This window comes from Eubalaena glacialis, chromosome 1, assembly GCF_028564815.1.
Source record: "Eubalaena glacialis isolate mEubGla1 chromosome 1, mEubGla1.1.hap2.+ XY, whole genome shotgun sequence".
Taxonomy (NCBI): domain Eukaryota; kingdom Metazoa; phylum Chordata; class Mammalia; order Artiodactyla; family Balaenidae; genus Eubalaena; species Eubalaena glacialis.
The window spans coordinates 86,300,469-86,317,964 of NC_083716.1; the positions used below are offsets into that span (position 1 = coordinate 86,300,469).

Genomic DNA, 17,496 nt, shown 5'->3' on the forward strand with positions numbered 1-17,496 from the left:
TTTTATAACACTTTCACTTTCGTTCAAGTGTTAAATTGTGTATATTTATCCTTATCTTTAAAGTGAAAGGACGTTAGAGGAGAGTGTAAGAGTTGAAAGGGACCCGAGGTCATTTAGGCCTGTGTTTTTCAAAGGGTTGTTTGTGGTCCACCTGCATCAAAGTTACAGGAAGTTACAGGTTAGAAATACAGATTCCTGGGCTCTACCCCAGACCCGCTGGATCTTTAGGCTTGGGGCCTAGGAATCTGTGTTTCAGTAAGCATTCTTGAGAACCACAGACTTAGTCCAACTCCTCCTTTTACAGATGAGAATGCTGAGGCCCAGAAACGTGTGACTCGTCCAGTACCTCACCGACAGGGGCAGAGGTAGAAATCAGACACAGGCCCTCGGCCCTCACGCCCAGTCTTGCTGTTCGCAGTCACGGAGAGCGGAGGGCTGGATTACATCTCGGTTTCTCTCCCCCACCCCTCAGCCACTCACTTGTTTAGTTTTCAGAAATTTTCTAATTTGAGACAGCTGAGAAAATCCTGCGCTAGTGATAGGATTGCTGCCTTATTTGAGGACAGTCCCTGCACAGATGTGACAAACAATCCATGAGCTTGTGAGGTGGTAATTAAAATGTCTTCTAAGCACATTGGTCATAAGTTTTATTATAAAATATCATAAATAAACCAAAAACAGAGAGTGCTATAAGAAACACCCATGTACTTGTTGCTCAGAATTAACAGATGTTTGCATTTTGTCATATTTGCTTCCTTTCTTTGTTTTCAGAGAAATAAGGCGTTACAGATACAGTTGAAGCCCCTTCCCTCCCAGTACTTCCTACCCCCTGTTCCTCTCCCTTCCCCTTGGACAGGAGACCGCTGTCCTGAAACTCATGTGTACGCTTCCCATTCTTATTTTTCTACTTTCTACTACATGCATGTGTATACAACTTTTAATAACATACAGTTTTGATTAAAGTATTTTATAATTTATACCTGTGGTATCACATTGTACATATCAATTGGCAAGATACTTTTTCTCACTCAGCATTATTTTTTAGTGCCATTCCTCTTAACATCCAAGATCAGGTTAATTTTTTTTAAAATTTATTTTGAAGTATAGTTGATTTACAATGTTGTTAGTTTCTACTGTACAGCAAACCAATTCAGTTATACATATATATATATATATATACACACACACACACACACACACACACACACACATATACACATTCTTTTTCCCATTCCTTTCCATTATGGTTCATCAGAGGATATTGAATATAGTTCCCTGTGCTGTACAGTAGGGCCTTGTTGTTTATCCATTCTATAGATAATAGTTCACATCTGCTAACTCCAAACTCCCAATCCATCCCTCCCCACTCCCCAGCCCTGGCAACCACAAGTCTGTTTGTTCTCTGTGTCTGTGAATCTGTTTCCGTTCTGTAGATGAGTTCATTTGTGTCATATTTTAGATTCCACATATAAGTGATATGATATCCTATGATATTTGCCTTTCTCTTTCTGATTTACTTAATATGATCATCTCTAGTTCCATCCATGTTGCTGCAAATGGCATTTCATTCTTTTTTATGGCTAATATTCCTCTGTGTGTGTGTGTGTGTGTATACACACACACACACATCTTCTTTATCCATTCATCTGTTGATGGACATTTAGGTCGTTTGCACGTCTTGTCTACTGTAAATAGTGCTGCTATGCAGGTTAATTTTTTTAACTGCTGTATTCCATTATGTGAATATACCACAGTTTAACCATTCTCCTTTTGGTGGGTATTGAGGCTTGTTCAATTTTTTCACTGTCACAAACAGTGCTGCCATAAATACCCTTGTGAATGTGTAAAATAATGTCTCTGGGGATATCTACAAGTGGACTTAGTGAGTCAAACAGTCCGCACAGCTTCAGCCTAACTAGGTACTGCTGAATTGCTCCCCGCAGTGAGTGTATCCCTTTGTTCTCCACCAGCAATGTGTGGGAGTTCCCATTTCCCTACCTCAGAGTTCCTAACAACTGTGCTCTGTTAGGTTACCTTGGGAGGAGGGTTAATGCAATAATGTTACAAGTTCTGGGTCTTAAGTTTGCAATAGCCTTTTTCTTCAGCTCTCTTTTCCTTCTTAGAAGGTGACGCTCTCTTAAAAAATCTTCATTCTCGCCCTCGAAGACTTCTTGATCATATAAGTAATCTCCATGAGGAGGATGCCTTACTGAAGGAGGAAAGCAGCTTCTATGATGATATTGTGTTTGTGGATGTGGTTGACACTTATCGAAATGTTCCTGCAAAATTACTGAACTTCTATAAATGGTAGGTTATAAAAATGTTGGGTAGGTATTGTTTTATTTTTCTTTTGATGTAGAAACAATTTATCAACATCAAACCACTGAGATTTTTTAAAAAAAACAAACAAACCTAAGAGCACTGTGCACCTGGGACGTGATCTGTTGTACCCTGGTTCTTTGTGAGGACTGATCTTCTAAAATGCTGCCGCTTTATTATTTCGATGAGCTGATCCATAATGTGAACGCTATTAATGTATCAAAAACAAGGCGGGCTTCCCTGGTGGCGCAGTGGTTGAGAATCTGCCTGCCAATGCAGGAGACACGGGTTCGAGCCCTGGTCTGGGAAGATCCCACATGCTGCGGAGCAACTGGGCCCGTGAGCCACATCTACTGAGCCTGCGCGTCTGGAGCCTGTGCTCCACAATAAGAGAGGCCGCGATAGTGAGAGGCCCGCACACCGCAATGAAGAGTGGCCCCCACTTGCCACAACTAGAGAAAGCCCTCACACAGAAATGAAGACCCAACACAGCCATAAATAAATAAGTAAGAATTTCCAAAGAGGGAATGAGTGTGACTCAGCAAAAACAAATCCAGGGAGGAGTAGATTCAGAAGCTGGAGGGATTCAAAAAAAAAAAACAAAAAAACAAAAAAACAAACAAGGCAAAAGTTGATTCACTCTGAGTCATTCCTACTTACATAGTTGTCTTGAGCCAACATTAGGTGAAAATCAGTGAGTTTGAAAATGGCCGATCTTCAGGCATTTTCATACCCACCCACCTATATCCCCATTTACACCCAGGTTACTGATCTGAATTCCATTCAGCTGAACATCCACATTATATTTCCTTTCTTTCCTCCAACCCATTTAAAAACTACCTGCCCTAATTCCAGAAGCTTGAATACGATGAAATTCAGCAACCCTTATAGTCTACCATATTGTTAACTTCCCAGACCCTCCAGTATTTCTTGGATCTTGGTTGTAACTCCTACTTTTATTATAATACCACCACCAGTAATAATATAACAGTGACTCTTCTTAATTGAATACATGTAGTTGTTAATGTTACTCTAGGGTCCCATAACTTGCTGTGAGCCCCCTGATACTGTCTACCCTGAGTGTAGAACTGAAACCTTCTCTCTCTTTCTGTCTAGACCAAACCCATAAAGTATATTCACGTCTTTGTCTTTTTTAAAACTTTATCAGGGAACTTGTTGCTCGGTGAGCCCCCGAGTCTGTCCCTTCTTTTCTTCTCTGTTTTGCCCTGAGCAGAATGGGAAATCATCAATCCTTTATGGATATAGTTCCCTGGTCCTGAGGGGTAGACAGTTTAGTTTATGGGCGGTAGTTTCATAGCTGGGGCAAGTCAGTGTAATTCTGGAGTCATCTTGTGGGTAGAGGGCAGATATAAATGTGAGCTGGAAATGTGGGTATGCCTAGAATAACAGGATTAAGTTTGACAGCTGTAGTAAGAGAAAGAACCTTTTAGCTCAAGGTCACCAGTGGGGTTCCTGTTATGGGTCGGCCAAGGCGAGGGCGAGGGTGTATAAGAGGTGAAGTGGGAATGGGGGTCCAGGCAGTGGGAGGTCAGGACTGCCGAGTTCTAGGGCTTTCTATAGGGAGCTGACTCCCAGTTGTGGAAGTTCAATTTGGTCTAATTACTACCTTCAGTTTAAGTTTTGTCTCTTCTACTACTTGCGTATCTCTGTGATCTTGGCCTCTCTCCGTAGTCTCTCTGCCACTGTCTGTTCTGGGCCATCATGTGCACCTGGAACACTGCAGTGACCTTCTGACAGGCTGTACGTCTGGACCTGCTTCCCAGTAGCCCATCCCCCCATCTACCCTCCACATCGTAAATGACATCTTTATTTTTCATTCATCTTTATTCAGGTGATCCATCAGTGACCTCAGTGTCCTTTATCACAAAAGTTTATTTCTAATTAGCAAATATTATGTACGGCCTATGCTATTAACTAGAAATGAACTTTAGAAACGTAGGGTTATGCTTTTTGTTGTGGACCCATTGTTAAATTCACCATTTTGTGGCCTAAATGAAACTTTCTCCAGATTTCTTTAATTCAAATTTCTGTCTTCTGACTGGTTCCCTCGCAAGCTCTGGGTAAAAGAGGTACAGGGATTGGAAATGTGAAATCAAAGAGTCAATTTTGTCTCTAGTTGCCATTATATATTTTTTAATGTCTAGATAAATGAAATCACCCTCTTGTGCCTTCCAGAAGGTCACTTGTAATAGCTGAATTACTGGAAATCGTTTCCAAGGGAAAATGTATTTCAGTGTTGTAACTCAGAGTTTTAAACACCGTAAAATACCTGAGTGTACTATCCATAGCAGCATGGAACACATTCTGTTGTACGACGGCGTTCTGTGTGAGAGGCCAGTTATGGCATCTGTCCCCTCATCTGCGTGGCCCTCTCATTAAGAACGCAAGGGGCAAGGTTCAGATGCTTAATAGGCATGCTGGCCTGACCTGGGCAAGGCCTAAGAAGCATTTGTTTGATTATATATTCTACTTAAGCCAGATCTTTTTTTCATTGTATTCTTTATTCCTTATACCTTTTAAAATTGGCGTGGCACCTCTCTATTATACCCCTTTGTTAATATTAAGTGAGGATTGTAGCTGGCAGCAGCGATGTTCTGTTAGAGCAGATGCTCCCAATATTGGATGGATAAAAGCTGGACAAGCATACAGATAGTACAGGGCCAGTTTTCATTAAGATGTTAGCAGTGTCACCACATTGGTGTTGCTTTGTCTCCTCGTATGGACGCCCTGACTTTCATATCCCCCCCTTTCGCCAACAGGACTGTGGAAACAACCAGCTTTGATCTGTTGCTAAAGACGGATGACGACTGTTACATAGACTTGGAAGCTGTATTTAATAGAATCGCCCTTAAGAATCTGGATGGGCCTAATTTTTGGTGGGGAAAGTAAGTTAAACATTGTTAGGCCACTGGCGTTCATTTCATGTACTGAGCAAATGTTAATTTAGAATGAAATATACAAGTCATTTATCATAAGAAAAATGTGGTTGAGATAGGAAATTTCCCTCTTAGGCCCCTGGGTCACTATATTTTATTAATCTACAATTAAAGGGGAAAAAACTCTCTTAAATGGAAAACCTCAGGCTAATGTAATGGAGGGAAAATGATGTGGCTTTTATCCTCATGCCCTACATATTAAGTGCTACTCAAGTTAGAAGCTGCTGTACATTAGAATAAATTTGTGACACACTTCTGAAACCATTTTCTATGTGTCTTTAGGAATGCAGTAGGGATTGGTGATTTATTTTTCATTTATTTATTTTTAATATATCTACACAAGATGATTCAGAAACTCCACAAGTACAACTTGGAGAGGATTTAACGTATCAGTCTTTTATATAAAACACCACTAATAATTCCTGTCTTTAGACGAAAACAATAATCCCTCATTCTTCTTTCCTTGCTTCTACAGCTTATTCCTTTGTAGTGATCATTAAGGACTCAAGCTTAACTAGTGGTAGGCTATGTGTCAGAGCAACACAAAGAAGCCGACTCATGTTGCGTGTCAGTTTCAGATTGAATTGGGCCGTTGACCGAACCGGGAAGTGGCAGGAGCTGGAGTACCCCAGTCCTGCTTATCCCGCCTTTGCGTGCGGGTCAGGGTATGTCATCACCAGGGACATCGTCCACTGGCTGGCTGGCAACTCGGGGAGACTAAAGACCTACCAGGTAATTAAGGATTTCTGACCTAAGAGTACACTCACCAAACAGGTTTTATCCCACTCAGTATTCCATCATTAAAAGCACAGCCAGCTGCTCTTGGGGAGGGGCATGTGACTCATTCTAGATAGGAGGCAGCCTTCAGAGGTTCGGGATGCACTCCCATCCCATCCCATCCCATCCCATCCATCCCTCACATCTTGGCTCTAAATTCTATTCCTAAATCTTTGAGCCTTCTGTTATGTTTTCAGCCAATATTTAAAGGTATAGTCCCTAAAGGAATGTAAAGATTGATATTCATAAGAAGGAAGACTCAGCAAGCTTAATACTAAGCTTGCTTTTTTGCTGATTCCGAGATGGCAAATAAATAAAACTCTGCCTGGTTCTTAGATCCAGTGCATCTTTCATACCGTTAGTGCTGGAAGTTTAGGGTCCACGAGAAGAGGGGCTGGCTGCTTGGTGTGTATAGTCAGACTTCATTGTGGTGTGTTAATGGCAGGTAGCTTTTACTTCGTGTATCAGTGTTATAATACATCCTCAGCACTGCATATTAGAATAATCACAAAACAAAGAAGTAGAAAGATTACTTACGGGAATGGGTGTGGCATTGTCTTTATAGATGAAACAGCATTTAAATGTTTACATTTTAAACTTTATGGGGCCTGTGCAGGGTGAAGATGTAAGCATGGGCATTTGGATGGCAGCCATAGGACCTAAAAGATACCAGGTAAGCAAGCCTGAGTGGGGCTGGGCTCTGGGTTCTGAGGAGTTCAGCGAGGTTTCTCTATCAAACCTTGGGCAGAACAGTGAGTGGACGGTCTTCTGGCATCATCACTGTGCTCTTGATCTAATTCACAATAATCTGCCTAGATCTCATACAATATTTTTCTGAGTCTAAACCAAAAGGAAATGTTTTGAATGGAAGTTCTCCTACTCACAATGAATTAAGTTTTTATACGTTTGATCAGAAATTCTTTGCAGCTTTAAAACTTAAAAGAATCAGCTGACTTCAGATTCTGGCAGTGAGGTGGCTCCACAGAATGTGACTCCAGCTGCAGGCCCACCTAAGTGCGGGCTACGGTTCCAGATGCTCAGGGGAGACTCTCTCCATCCCACCCGTCCAGGGTCAGGGCGGAGACAGACAGGCCTCCTCTGTTTCCTTTAATACCCCTGGAGGCTCTCGGCCCCCAGGGGCACAGGGCTTTGTAGGAAGGAGTGGTCAGTCTCCTGTCCCCAGGCGTGGCCTGTACAAGGCACACGCTGACTCCAGGCCCTTCTACTCTCCAGTTTCCTCTCCTTTGCCACCAGTTCAGCCATCCTTTAAAAAGACATTTTTTATTATATCCCTCCTTTTTATGTTCTCAAATTGAATGGGATCTGTATTCTGCTATATTGCTGGAAACAGAAGCCAGTCCACGGAGCTGGGAAGTAGGCTGGTGGGTGAAAACTCCGGCTCTGAGTCTGACAAGACTCCATTTCGATCTTTCCTACTCAGCCTACCAGCATGACCTTGAGCAAGTTTCTTCACTCTTAGTTTCTCATTTGTAAAAAGGAAATAATTCCTACCTCACAGGGTTATTGTGAGAAAATATAAAGCACTTGGTATTGTCCCCCGAATATTGTAACCATTCCCTCAATACTTGCTGTTGTTCATAATGTTATTTGGCCACCTCTTCTCCAGTAGCAAATACGAAACTCTGCATTTGTGGTTTCCACACCCTCTCGTCATAGAACTCCCTTCGCAAACTCTTAATGCACACACTGCACTGTTTCTTTATTCCACAGCCGCAGGGTCACCGGTGTGTGCTTTTCCTATCCCCCACAAACTGGGTGGGTTCACACATGCACTTGTCTTTGAAATAACTTCAGCCTCACTGGGATCTGGAAGCTCCTGTATGCACGCTTTCAGCTGTCTTCCAGCAGGGTGTCAGGGCTCCCAAATCAGCTTTTGTTTCGTTTTTCAACAGGACAGCCTGTGGCTGTGTGAGAAGACCTGTGAAACAGGAATGCTGTCTTCCCCTCAGTATTCTCCGCGAGAACTAACACAGCTGTGGAAACTGAAGGAGTTGTGCGGTGATCCTTGTCGGTGTGAAGCAAGAGGATGATGAGGTCAGTTCGCAGTGTTAAAGGTCAGGGTGGGTGAATGATGATCTGAGCGGAAGTCTGAGGAAAGCCCAAGGTTTGGCCGCAGATTATATGGTCTTTCAGGATAGTTCTTGGCTGGCACTTTCACAGGTCACCAATGTGGTATTTCTTAACATTTGCACAAAATTTCCTTTCTAAAAATCAACAGATACTGTAGTGTAAGAAAAAAATTACTTATATATTGGAAGATGATTTGAAAAATACCAAATTGTTTATAGAAGAAAAAAATATTTCCAAGTCCTAGTGCATCATTTCTGTTAGTAATTTATTACCTATCATTTTTGGTTAAAACTTGGCCTAGTTCAGAAATCTTGAGCAGTAAGTGGAAGTTCGAATTTCAACCTAGATTGCAGAATAGCTCTGGATAGCGTAAGGATAATTAAGGGCCAAAAAGAACTCACAGAAGTGATCTGTGATCACGTATGAGCAGTGGTCACTGATACCAAAGTCAGGGGTTTCTGGAAATCATGTCAGATTTTGCGGATCTCTCAGTGAAGTGGGCAACTTACAAAGGAACCAGTGTAACGCTGAGTTTTGGACCTTGGTTTTAAAGTTCATTTATTAAGTGGACTGATTCCACCCAAGTTTCCTTCTGCCATTTAACATAAATCCTGACGATCACAGCTTAGTACTCCTATTTTCTTTAAAGTGCTAAAATTTTGTGAATATAAGTAAAATCAAACACCTCTCAGGGTTTTAACGCCATAGGGAAGGATAGTTCTAAATCCTTGGCATTGAAAGCATCTTGCTTTTCTTCCTTTCATTGCCGAATGTTTACCTAATGTAACTGAATTTCAGTCAGCACTAGTAAGCTTCTGTAGAAGAATGTAGTCTCAGTTTAGGTATAACTGTAGGGAAAAGCATGTAATTAATTTTTGTAAGTACTCAAAAAACAGTGCAACTGAGAAGAGAAATCATAGCATTTGTACTACATAGAGGATGTGCTTCCTTCAGTTTAAGGGACATTTCCCAAAATGACCAACCAAATCATTTTAGTAACCTTTTAAACCAGTGGTGTCAATAGAGGATTCCATTAAAACTGGTCTTATATGAAGACATTAACTGTGTTCAGATTTTCTTAGACTAGTGAGGTTCTATTTAGTATCTAAATCTTCTCATAATGAAATACAGTCATGAACTATGAAATAAATTCTGAAAATTGTTACTAGGTGCAAAGCCTTTATTAGGGCTATTATATACAAGCCTGGAAACGGTCTCTTCCCTATGAAAATTACAGCTGTTTTACACTTAGGGCAACTTGTAAAACCTCATTTTTTTTGGACCGAATTGGCCCAATAAGTCATTTATTTCCAGTGAACCCCAGTCACGATAAACGGTCTAACCTCTGAATTTTATTAGTTGGCTGTTACCATCGCACTAATAGACAGTCTCCATTTTCCACAGAATAAAACTGTAATGACTGTTGATCATTTTCTAGTTCAATCTCTCTGCCCGGCATCTAAAATTAGACAAAGGGGTGGGGGTGATTAAGACATATGTGACAAAACCTCCCCCAACGAAGATGTATGGTTTCCATTTAGAATCAGACCATGTTACGTAGAGACATAGCTTAGTAGCAATTCATACTGTGTGGAACTCAACTTGACTTTGTGTTTTGCTGGGCAACTTACTTTGGGACTTTCGTAGGACAACAGAAGTTCTGACACAGGAACTTTGAGAAGACGTGACAGCAAGCCTTTCACCTTTTGAATTGTCATGGATTCTATCAAGGAAAAGAAAAACCATCAAGTTCTCTCAAAGGACAGTTACCTGTAAAACGAGCTCACGTGACAAGACCACAACTGTAATGACAGCTGTCACTGTCATTTCATACTATCAATGTACCCAGGTAAAATGATCAGGGAATGGCTCACCCACCACGTGGGCCACCAGATCACAGTGTCACCACTTAGGGGGTCGTTTGGGAGGCTGGGGGAAACGGAGCCGATGTTTGACCTAAGTGCCCTTTGATGATGAGTTTTCATACCATTTCAGCGGTGTTTAATATTTCCTCCTTAACCTGAATAAACCAGAAATCATATTCTCAGCACAGAAGAATAAACGTGAGTGAAATCATTAACTTTTTAAACCTTTGTGCTTACTTACTTACTTACGAGTTACTGAGAGAACGCTGGTGTGGGGCTCGGGCGCCATGAGGATGCGTCTCAGTCTCTCTGGCTTTAGTTTCCTCCTCTGTAAAGTGAGGTGTAGACTAATGATCCACAAGCCCCCTTCCGGTGCTCCCAGTCTGTAATCATTGTGGTTTATGTGTGTAATGCGATACACATACAGGGGACCACCAGGCATGGGAATGTAACTTAATGAGGAAAAGCTTCGGTTTGTTCAGAAAACACTACGAACTTCTCTCCAAAGATGGGTGTGGTAAATACTGGATGTCTGATTATGAGCAATACAGTTTCTTTGAAGCTTTAGCTGGAGGTACAGCAATAGTGTGGTGTTCCTACAACGATCACATGTATTCAAACAAATATTTTTCTATCAAAAATAATTTTTGTAAAAGCTGTTTTTATGCAACTTGTGATAATAAATGTTATCTTTATTTTAGAATAAAAACTGGCCCTTTTCTTGTTTATGTATTGAATATAGACACTAAATAGACTACAGTGTCGATTAACATAATCTGCTCTTTTATTTGTGAATATATGATAGATAATCTTGTCATTTCAAAAGATTTAGGTGGACTGGCTTTCCTTGTGCAGAGGGTGGTTAGTGCTGGCTTAACTCTGACTGCTGAGTGAGTTCAGAGAGTATAGGACTCAGATTTGGAATAGCTTGAAGCATAATTATGACATATAATTTCTCTGGATTATTCTTGTCTCTGCTAGTTCCAGCTGAAGGTGAATGAAACTCAGACCGTGAACACCGTGGGAGGTGGGGGAGGAGCCACCAGCCCATCAGCCCGGGACGGCGCTCTCCACAGTCCCTGACCCAGGGGGCTCTGCGCCTTCCCAGGGGAAGCCCAGAAAAGGAAACTTAACACAGCCCTAGCGAGAACATTCTTGAGCACATTCCCACAAGTTGATTTCACGTAAGAGAAGGAAAAATGCAAACACGTCCAAAGCTAACTACTTTTAACAAAAAGTCCTGGTCCTCTCCCACTCGTCTGTCCCCATGCATGCCTTACTGACAGTAGTTAAGTCTGAAAACAGAATAATGAAGCGGGGACCACTCGTTTTAATTCATCATTATGTTAACAGTAGCAACATTACATGGTCACAGGCATAGAAACTGGATTTCTAGTAAGTAAAAATGGAGCAGTACTGGTAAATTGATACTAGATGATGTTTCTGGATCATAAAGGTACTTCTTTTGGGCACAACCAAAGCCTTCCATAAGCAATACCATGATAAGCTTGTTTTATTTGATAAAAATGAATTAAAAAATCAATGTGAATTCACTGCACTGACAGGGAAACAGAAGGGTATTTCACTAGAGTCATTTACGGTAATAGATATTTTATTCCTTCTTCAAATCCTCACTGTGCTAAATTTAGCTGTTTATATTTTAGTATTTAACTGTGAATCAAGTTTAATCTTGAGATTCAGACTGTAATTTTTCTTTTGAGTGACAGTTTAAGGTAAGTTACATTGATCTAATTTGTTGACATAAAAGTATTTTCCAAATAAAATCAGTTCCAATAGCATCAAGGTTTAAAGTTCTGAGGTATTTTTCAAAGAAAACCATTTCAAGTGTGTCCATTAAAACAGCGTCCAAGAGCTGTCTCTGCAGGGGGCTCCTGACTGGTAAGGGATAGAAAGCACCCGAGCCCGGTGGCAGAACATCTCTGGCCTAGGAAAGCCCCCGGGGCAGCAGTGTGAGAACTAACCAGCAGAGGGCCTGGGGGAGGCCCCAAAGGGCTGGCGCTCCCATGCTACTGCCTCTGGCTGAAGAGGTAACTGCAACAAAGCTGTTCTCTAGAGGAGCTGAAAGTTATGCGAGACTTGAACTTTCAGGGGGGAGTGATGTTATTAGCATGGTGTTAGCATCTTAGAACGTAAAAGCTAGTGAAAACCTGTAAGCTGTAAAAGCCCACAACTTCAGAAATGAATGAAATGTTTTACTTCCAGCCACCTCGTGTTGAGGGCCAGCGATTCAGAAGCATAAGCAGAGGAGAGAGAGACTCATTCTTACCTGGCAGTCGTTTCTCTATGACTTTCTGATCAAGTTGATTAGGATGTTTTATCTTCAGTGCTTGAAAGAAAATAGGAAAGAGACGAATTGAGCCCTGCTGTAGGAAGGATTTACATCACATGCACATTACCAGCCATGGCCAAAGGATGCAGCTCTTCATACAACTTGGCTCAAATCCCACTAAAGGAATAGGATGCTTATTGATGTTTAAAATTCCTTCTATTAATACTTCAGTGAATTACTAACAACAACAAAAAAGAGCTGGACCAACATTCTACGGCTTTCCCGTTTCTCCTTAGTACTTCTTTCCTAACGGTTTATCTAGGTTTTCAAGTGTAAGAAAAGCCACGAATTTCCAAATCACAATTCAGTTCACTACTCAAATACTTCCCACATGTGCAACACTGTTAAATGAGTTTAAAGAATGGGAATTGCTAACATGTTCAAAATCAGAATTTAGATATGTTTGAGAGTCATCATTTCTTTAAAAATTGAACTACTCCTCTAGGTACGTACTTAAAAGAAACAATCCCTATTAGGTCATCACTATTTCAGCATCTAAGGACTCGAATACAAATAAGCGGTCTTTGAATGTGGGGTTCTTACTTAGTAGCTGGTTTTTGAGCAAAAATGGTTGTTGCACTTTGAGTTCCCCATCTTCAGGTGCACCATATTCTGTTTAAGGAGAAATGAAAAAGGATGAATGGTAAACCAAAAGGCCACTGTAAGGGGAAAAAAAAATGTACAGGTTAAGTGTCAACCTAGCCTTTTCCTTTCCCAGGATGAACCCAGCAGCAGCTGGATGCGAACCTGGGATCTGCTTCCTTTTATTTGGTTACCGGTTTAGTGTATTTTTTGGAGGGATGGACAGACAGCAACGGCTGCCAAGCCTGGAACCCTCCTGTCTTCTGTGCATCCCATCACTGATCCCTAGAGACAAGAAGAGGCTGTGCCTGCAAATACTTAGAACGCTGACGCGAAGTTTCACCTTTGGTCATAGTTCCCTTTCTTTCTGGGACCTGAGAGAAACTCGACTCACAAACACCTTCGCCAGGTTTCAGCCAGTCGTGCAGTGCTGCTCTGGGCGCCCAGAACCACCGCTGCAAACCAGGTCCCCTGCCAGGAAAAGCAGCCCCCTTCTCCTCTCACTTCTGCCAGGACCGCCAGGGACAAAATGTCTATAAATACCCTCCACGCGTCTGCTTTGTATTCTACATTCTTAGTGGGGAGATAGCCATACCTGCAGGGCTGCTTTAGAGCCTTCCCTGCCCTGCCCAGGAGTGATTTAGAATTCACCTCAAGTGGCCAGGAAATCGAGCCAGGTAATGGAGTCATTTGAAAGCAGTTCCCACGGGCAGCTTCTCTTCCTTAAAGATAATGTTCCAGCCTGAAGTGTTTATGCAGTGAGCTTCTCACATTATTAAATATATAAAAAAGAAAATCGCATAAGAGTGAAATTTGGAATAATAATGAAATCAAAACAAAATGGAAAGTACAGCAGGGACAAAGAGTCCTGAAGTCAGAGCTTCAGTGTCCAAGGAGCCGGGCTGGAGGTCAGGAAGCACCTTGCACACCAGGGGCCAGGACTGGTAAGCCCTCCAAACAGAGCACTCAGGAAAACAACTACACTCAGCTCTCATGAACATTAAAATTACCTGGGGAGCTTAAAAAGTACCAATGCCTAGGTTCCACATTAAATGCTTTTCATTTAAAAAATTCCCTAGGGTATGGCCAGGGTTGAGATGACCTGGAGGCCTTCCTGCCCTTCCTAAATCCTGAAGTAGGAAGTGGGACCCACCTCCTGAAATCGAAAGTTCATTGAGTAAATGCTAAGATGAGAAGAACTTCTGTTTAAGAGCTGCTTTCCCCTCCTCCTGCTAAGAGATGCTGCAGATTTATCTTCTCTAAAGACAACTCTTTAATTAATTATCTGCTCCCAACTAGCTGCTGGAGCCCCTACTGTCCATTTAGATGAGTATAGAAAAGCCCCAGTGGAGAAAAGCAACAACACTGAGGACCTCCTCTGACACCCAAAGGAAACTGTGTCCTAGTGGACAGTCCCCGCGCCGAGCCCCGTGAGGGCCCTGGTGCACAGTACGTACTGAGGCAGAGTGACTGGTATCTAGGATGGGCTGCAAGAAATTCCTCGTTTGGTCTGTTTTTGTCTGGATCTTGATGTCCACCAGCCTTTTTCCATTCGTTTCCGAATGCTTTTCGGTAATCAAGCTCAGCCCCACGCCTTTCCTCTCGTTGAATCTATATGGATGTGAAATAAAAGCAGGTCTGTTAAAGCACTTTTCTAACGAGTGTGTCTTACACCCTGTCCTTTCTCCACCGCCCACCCGTAGAGAATAATTAAACTGAAAGGGACAAGACAATATATTTCTACCTTTCCTTTTGAACGTTAACAGAATCCAGGAGTTTCTTCAAAAAGAAAAGTGGATTTCAGTTTTATCCTTTTCTTCATGGGAGTGTCTGGACTCTGCCTGGGGCCCAAGGTCACAACATGAGGTCCTCGGCCTGGAGGAGCTGACTTACTGAGAGAGTACCCAGTATTCCTCCCCTGCCTCAAATGACAAAAACTGGGCCTGCCAGGGCAGCTAAGCAGCGGTTTTCCCTGCAGGCATCTGAGTGTACCACCACCTCCCGAGGAGCTGGAAAAAACTGCCATTGAGAGGAAATGATACCATTTGGAGGAAACGACATCTGATGCCCTTTACGATCTTCCACTGTAACTTCTCTTTACATTGGGCTGTTTGGTTTCTAGTTTAAGAAACACCTCGTCAGGACACCAGCACTCACCGCACACTTGTTCAGGGTCCTCAGCTGACCAATCCTGGCGACGATGAACTGCCGTGTGGTCTGTGCGTCTTTGCTGCTTTCAGTCAGGGGATTTCTGGCGCAGGACAGCGTATGCAGACTCTGTAACTTATCCAGCTCGTTGAAAAACGACCACTGAAACCCAGCAAAAGAAAACATGAAAATAAACATGTTTCAGGCTAATTTTTCAGATTATTTGGACGAGCAGCAGAAGAGCAAAAGTCCCCAGTTCCACTGGCGGCACGGAATTTCACCAAGCAGCGGGCACCCACGAGGAAGACCACATTTTACAACTGTGCCGTGTAAACTGACAGACGGGCTGGTTAAGTGAATTAATCTAATTTCTTTCTTAATATTTTTGGGTTTGTGTGAGGAGTTTCACTCCAAGGAAGCATTTCTCTTTCAATTTAAAATATTCTTTAATAGCAGGAACCTACAAACCGCATCATGAGAATGGAAATAAGTGATAATGTAAGTACATACATTCTGAAGAAGCTCTTACCTGTGATATCCGATTGTCATTTAGTACAAGGTATTGCAAGGAAGGAAACATTGATGTTTTGCACCCTAGAAGAAGGAGAATTAAGTTACACAGTAGAAGGGAAACAAAGCTGAAGTATGGGGGAGCCGGGGGACGGGTTACTGAATAATCTCATATACCAATTCCAGCGTCTGGAAAATGTATAGAAGAAAGTCCAATGTCAGAAAGGATTAGTTGTTCTAATCTGAAATGTAAAAATGTTAAATTTGATTACATAGAACAATATAAAATGCTATGGGCTATATCAACCAGACTAGATTTGTAAATTTTTTCCTACACCCTAGGTTTTGATCCCATGAGAAATGCTTAGAAACCTTAAAGTCCAATCTAGGGCATGCAAAGCGGACTCTCTGTGCTACATTCTGATGATCCTGCAGTCATCAAACAATTCCTGGGCCTCCTGCTGTGCTAGGTGCTAAATGGGTGTCAGAGAGCAAAGAGACACAGTCTTACTTCCCAAAGTTCAATGAATGAAGACTTTTGATATCAGCACCAGGGCCAAATTATTCATTCTTCAATGATCTAGTACAGATATAGACTACACTGTATGTGGTTCACAAGTCAATTCTCTAAATGAATTCAAATAAAAATTTCCCAAAGGGAATTACTCAATTTGGGAATTCCATCATCATTATCATATTTCCACTGAGAAAGTGTATATAGCATAGGATCCATTCACTAAAAATTTACTAAGAACTATTGTAATAGGCATTTTAGGAGCGGGTTACCTGGGCAGATATGCTATTAGAAACAGCTGGTTTTCATCAATTAATTGATTAGAAGAAAGGTCTAACAACTTGACCGTCTGTAGAACATCAGTCGGCCTGTATGGAAGATAAAATTTTTTCAACATAAATTTAATTTCTTAATTGTTTTCAAAGATACAGCCTTAAAATACCTGCATCTGGTGTTAAGGAGAGGTCAGGGGGTGGGAGGCAAGTATATGATATGAGTATAAAAGAGCACCATAAGGGATGCTAGTGGTAATGGGAATGTTCTGTCTCTCGACTGGACCAGTGTCCTAGTTGTGATACTGACCGTAGCTTTGCAAGACGTTGCCAATGGGGAAACTGGGTGACGGGTACATGTGATCTCTGGGTACTGTTTCTTATAACTGCACGTGAATCTAAAATTACCTCAAAATTAAAAGTTTAATTTTTAAAAAACTACATGTGCCTGTATAATAAATAAAATCATTCTGAACAGTAAATTTTCATTAATTTGAATCCTTTGAGAATTTGCTGTAAATCTGTCCATGTTTAAGTTTGTTTTACATACTAATTTAATGATACCAACACAAGAGGAAGATTACGCAACACATTTAATCTACTTAAGACAACCAGCTTTTTACATACAGTCATCCCTCAGAATCCATGGGGGATTAGTTCCAGGACCCCCATGGACACCAAAACCTGAGGATGCTCAAGTCCCTTACATAAAGTGACATAGTGTTTGCATATAACCTACACACATCCTCCATATATTTTAAATCATCTGTAGAGTACACCTAATACAATGTAAACAGTTCCAGTGCCTGGCAAATTCAAGCTTTGCTTTTAGGAACTTTCTGGAATTTTTTTCCTCAAATATTTTCCATCTGTGGTTGGTTGGATCTGTGGATGCAGAACTTAGGGATATGGAAGGCTGTACTTTGGTACATCGACCTTAAAAAGATAATGCTAATTTAAAATCCATTATTTAATCTTTAGAGCATATCCTAGAGAACTTCCACTTAGAAACAGAAGTTATAAATACATTTATGTAAAACTAATACAATTCATGGCTTCAAAAATATTTAATTCAAGGCTTTCACTCTGATGGGGTTTCCTCAGTTAGAAC

At 41.5% G+C, this 17,496-nt stretch overlaps 2 protein-coding genes across 11 annotated transcripts in view; one reads left to right on the forward strand and one right to left on the reverse strand.

The window, feature by feature from the left end:
• Positions 1 to 10,224, forward strand: part of B3GALNT2 (beta-1,3-N-acetylgalactosaminyltransferase 2) — a 51,473-nt gene extending 41,249 nt beyond the window's left edge. The window contains exons 8-13 of one of the 3 annotated variants that reach the window (XM_061182250.1): positions 2,124 to 2,307; positions 5,100 to 5,225; positions 5,849 to 6,008; positions 6,670 to 6,726; positions 7,967 to 8,108; positions 9,792 to 10,224. In XM_061182250.1, coding sequence (XP_061038233.1) covers positions 2,124 to 2,307; positions 5,100 to 5,225; positions 5,849 to 6,008; positions 6,670 to 6,726; positions 7,967 to 8,104 — 665 coding nt within the window. In that variant the 3' untranslated portion in view covers positions 8,105 to 8,108; positions 9,792 to 10,224. The other 2 variants (XM_061182258.1, XM_061182265.1) reach the window with 2 other exon arrangements.
• Positions 6,310 to 17,496, reverse strand: part of TBCE (tubulin folding cofactor E) — a 115,020-nt gene continuing 103,833 nt past the window's right edge. For 3 of the 8 annotated variants that reach the window (XM_061182189.1, XM_061182180.1, XM_061182197.1), the window contains 10 exons: positions 16,386 to 16,481; positions 15,777 to 15,841; positions 15,619 to 15,683; positions 15,099 to 15,251; positions 14,399 to 14,552; positions 12,903 to 12,971; positions 12,297 to 12,356; positions 10,259 to 10,337; positions 9,776 to 9,867; positions 6,310 to 8,278 (listed from right to left, as the gene is read on the reverse strand). In XM_061182189.1, coding sequence (XP_061038172.1) covers positions 8,229 to 8,278; positions 9,776 to 9,867; positions 10,259 to 10,337; positions 12,297 to 12,356; positions 12,903 to 12,971; positions 14,399 to 14,552; positions 15,099 to 15,251; positions 15,619 to 15,683; positions 15,777 to 15,841; positions 16,386 to 16,481 — 883 coding nt within the window. In that variant the 3' untranslated portion in view covers positions 6,310 to 8,228. The other 5 variants (XM_061182206.1, XM_061182225.1, XM_061182216.1 and 2 more) reach the window with 5 other exon arrangements.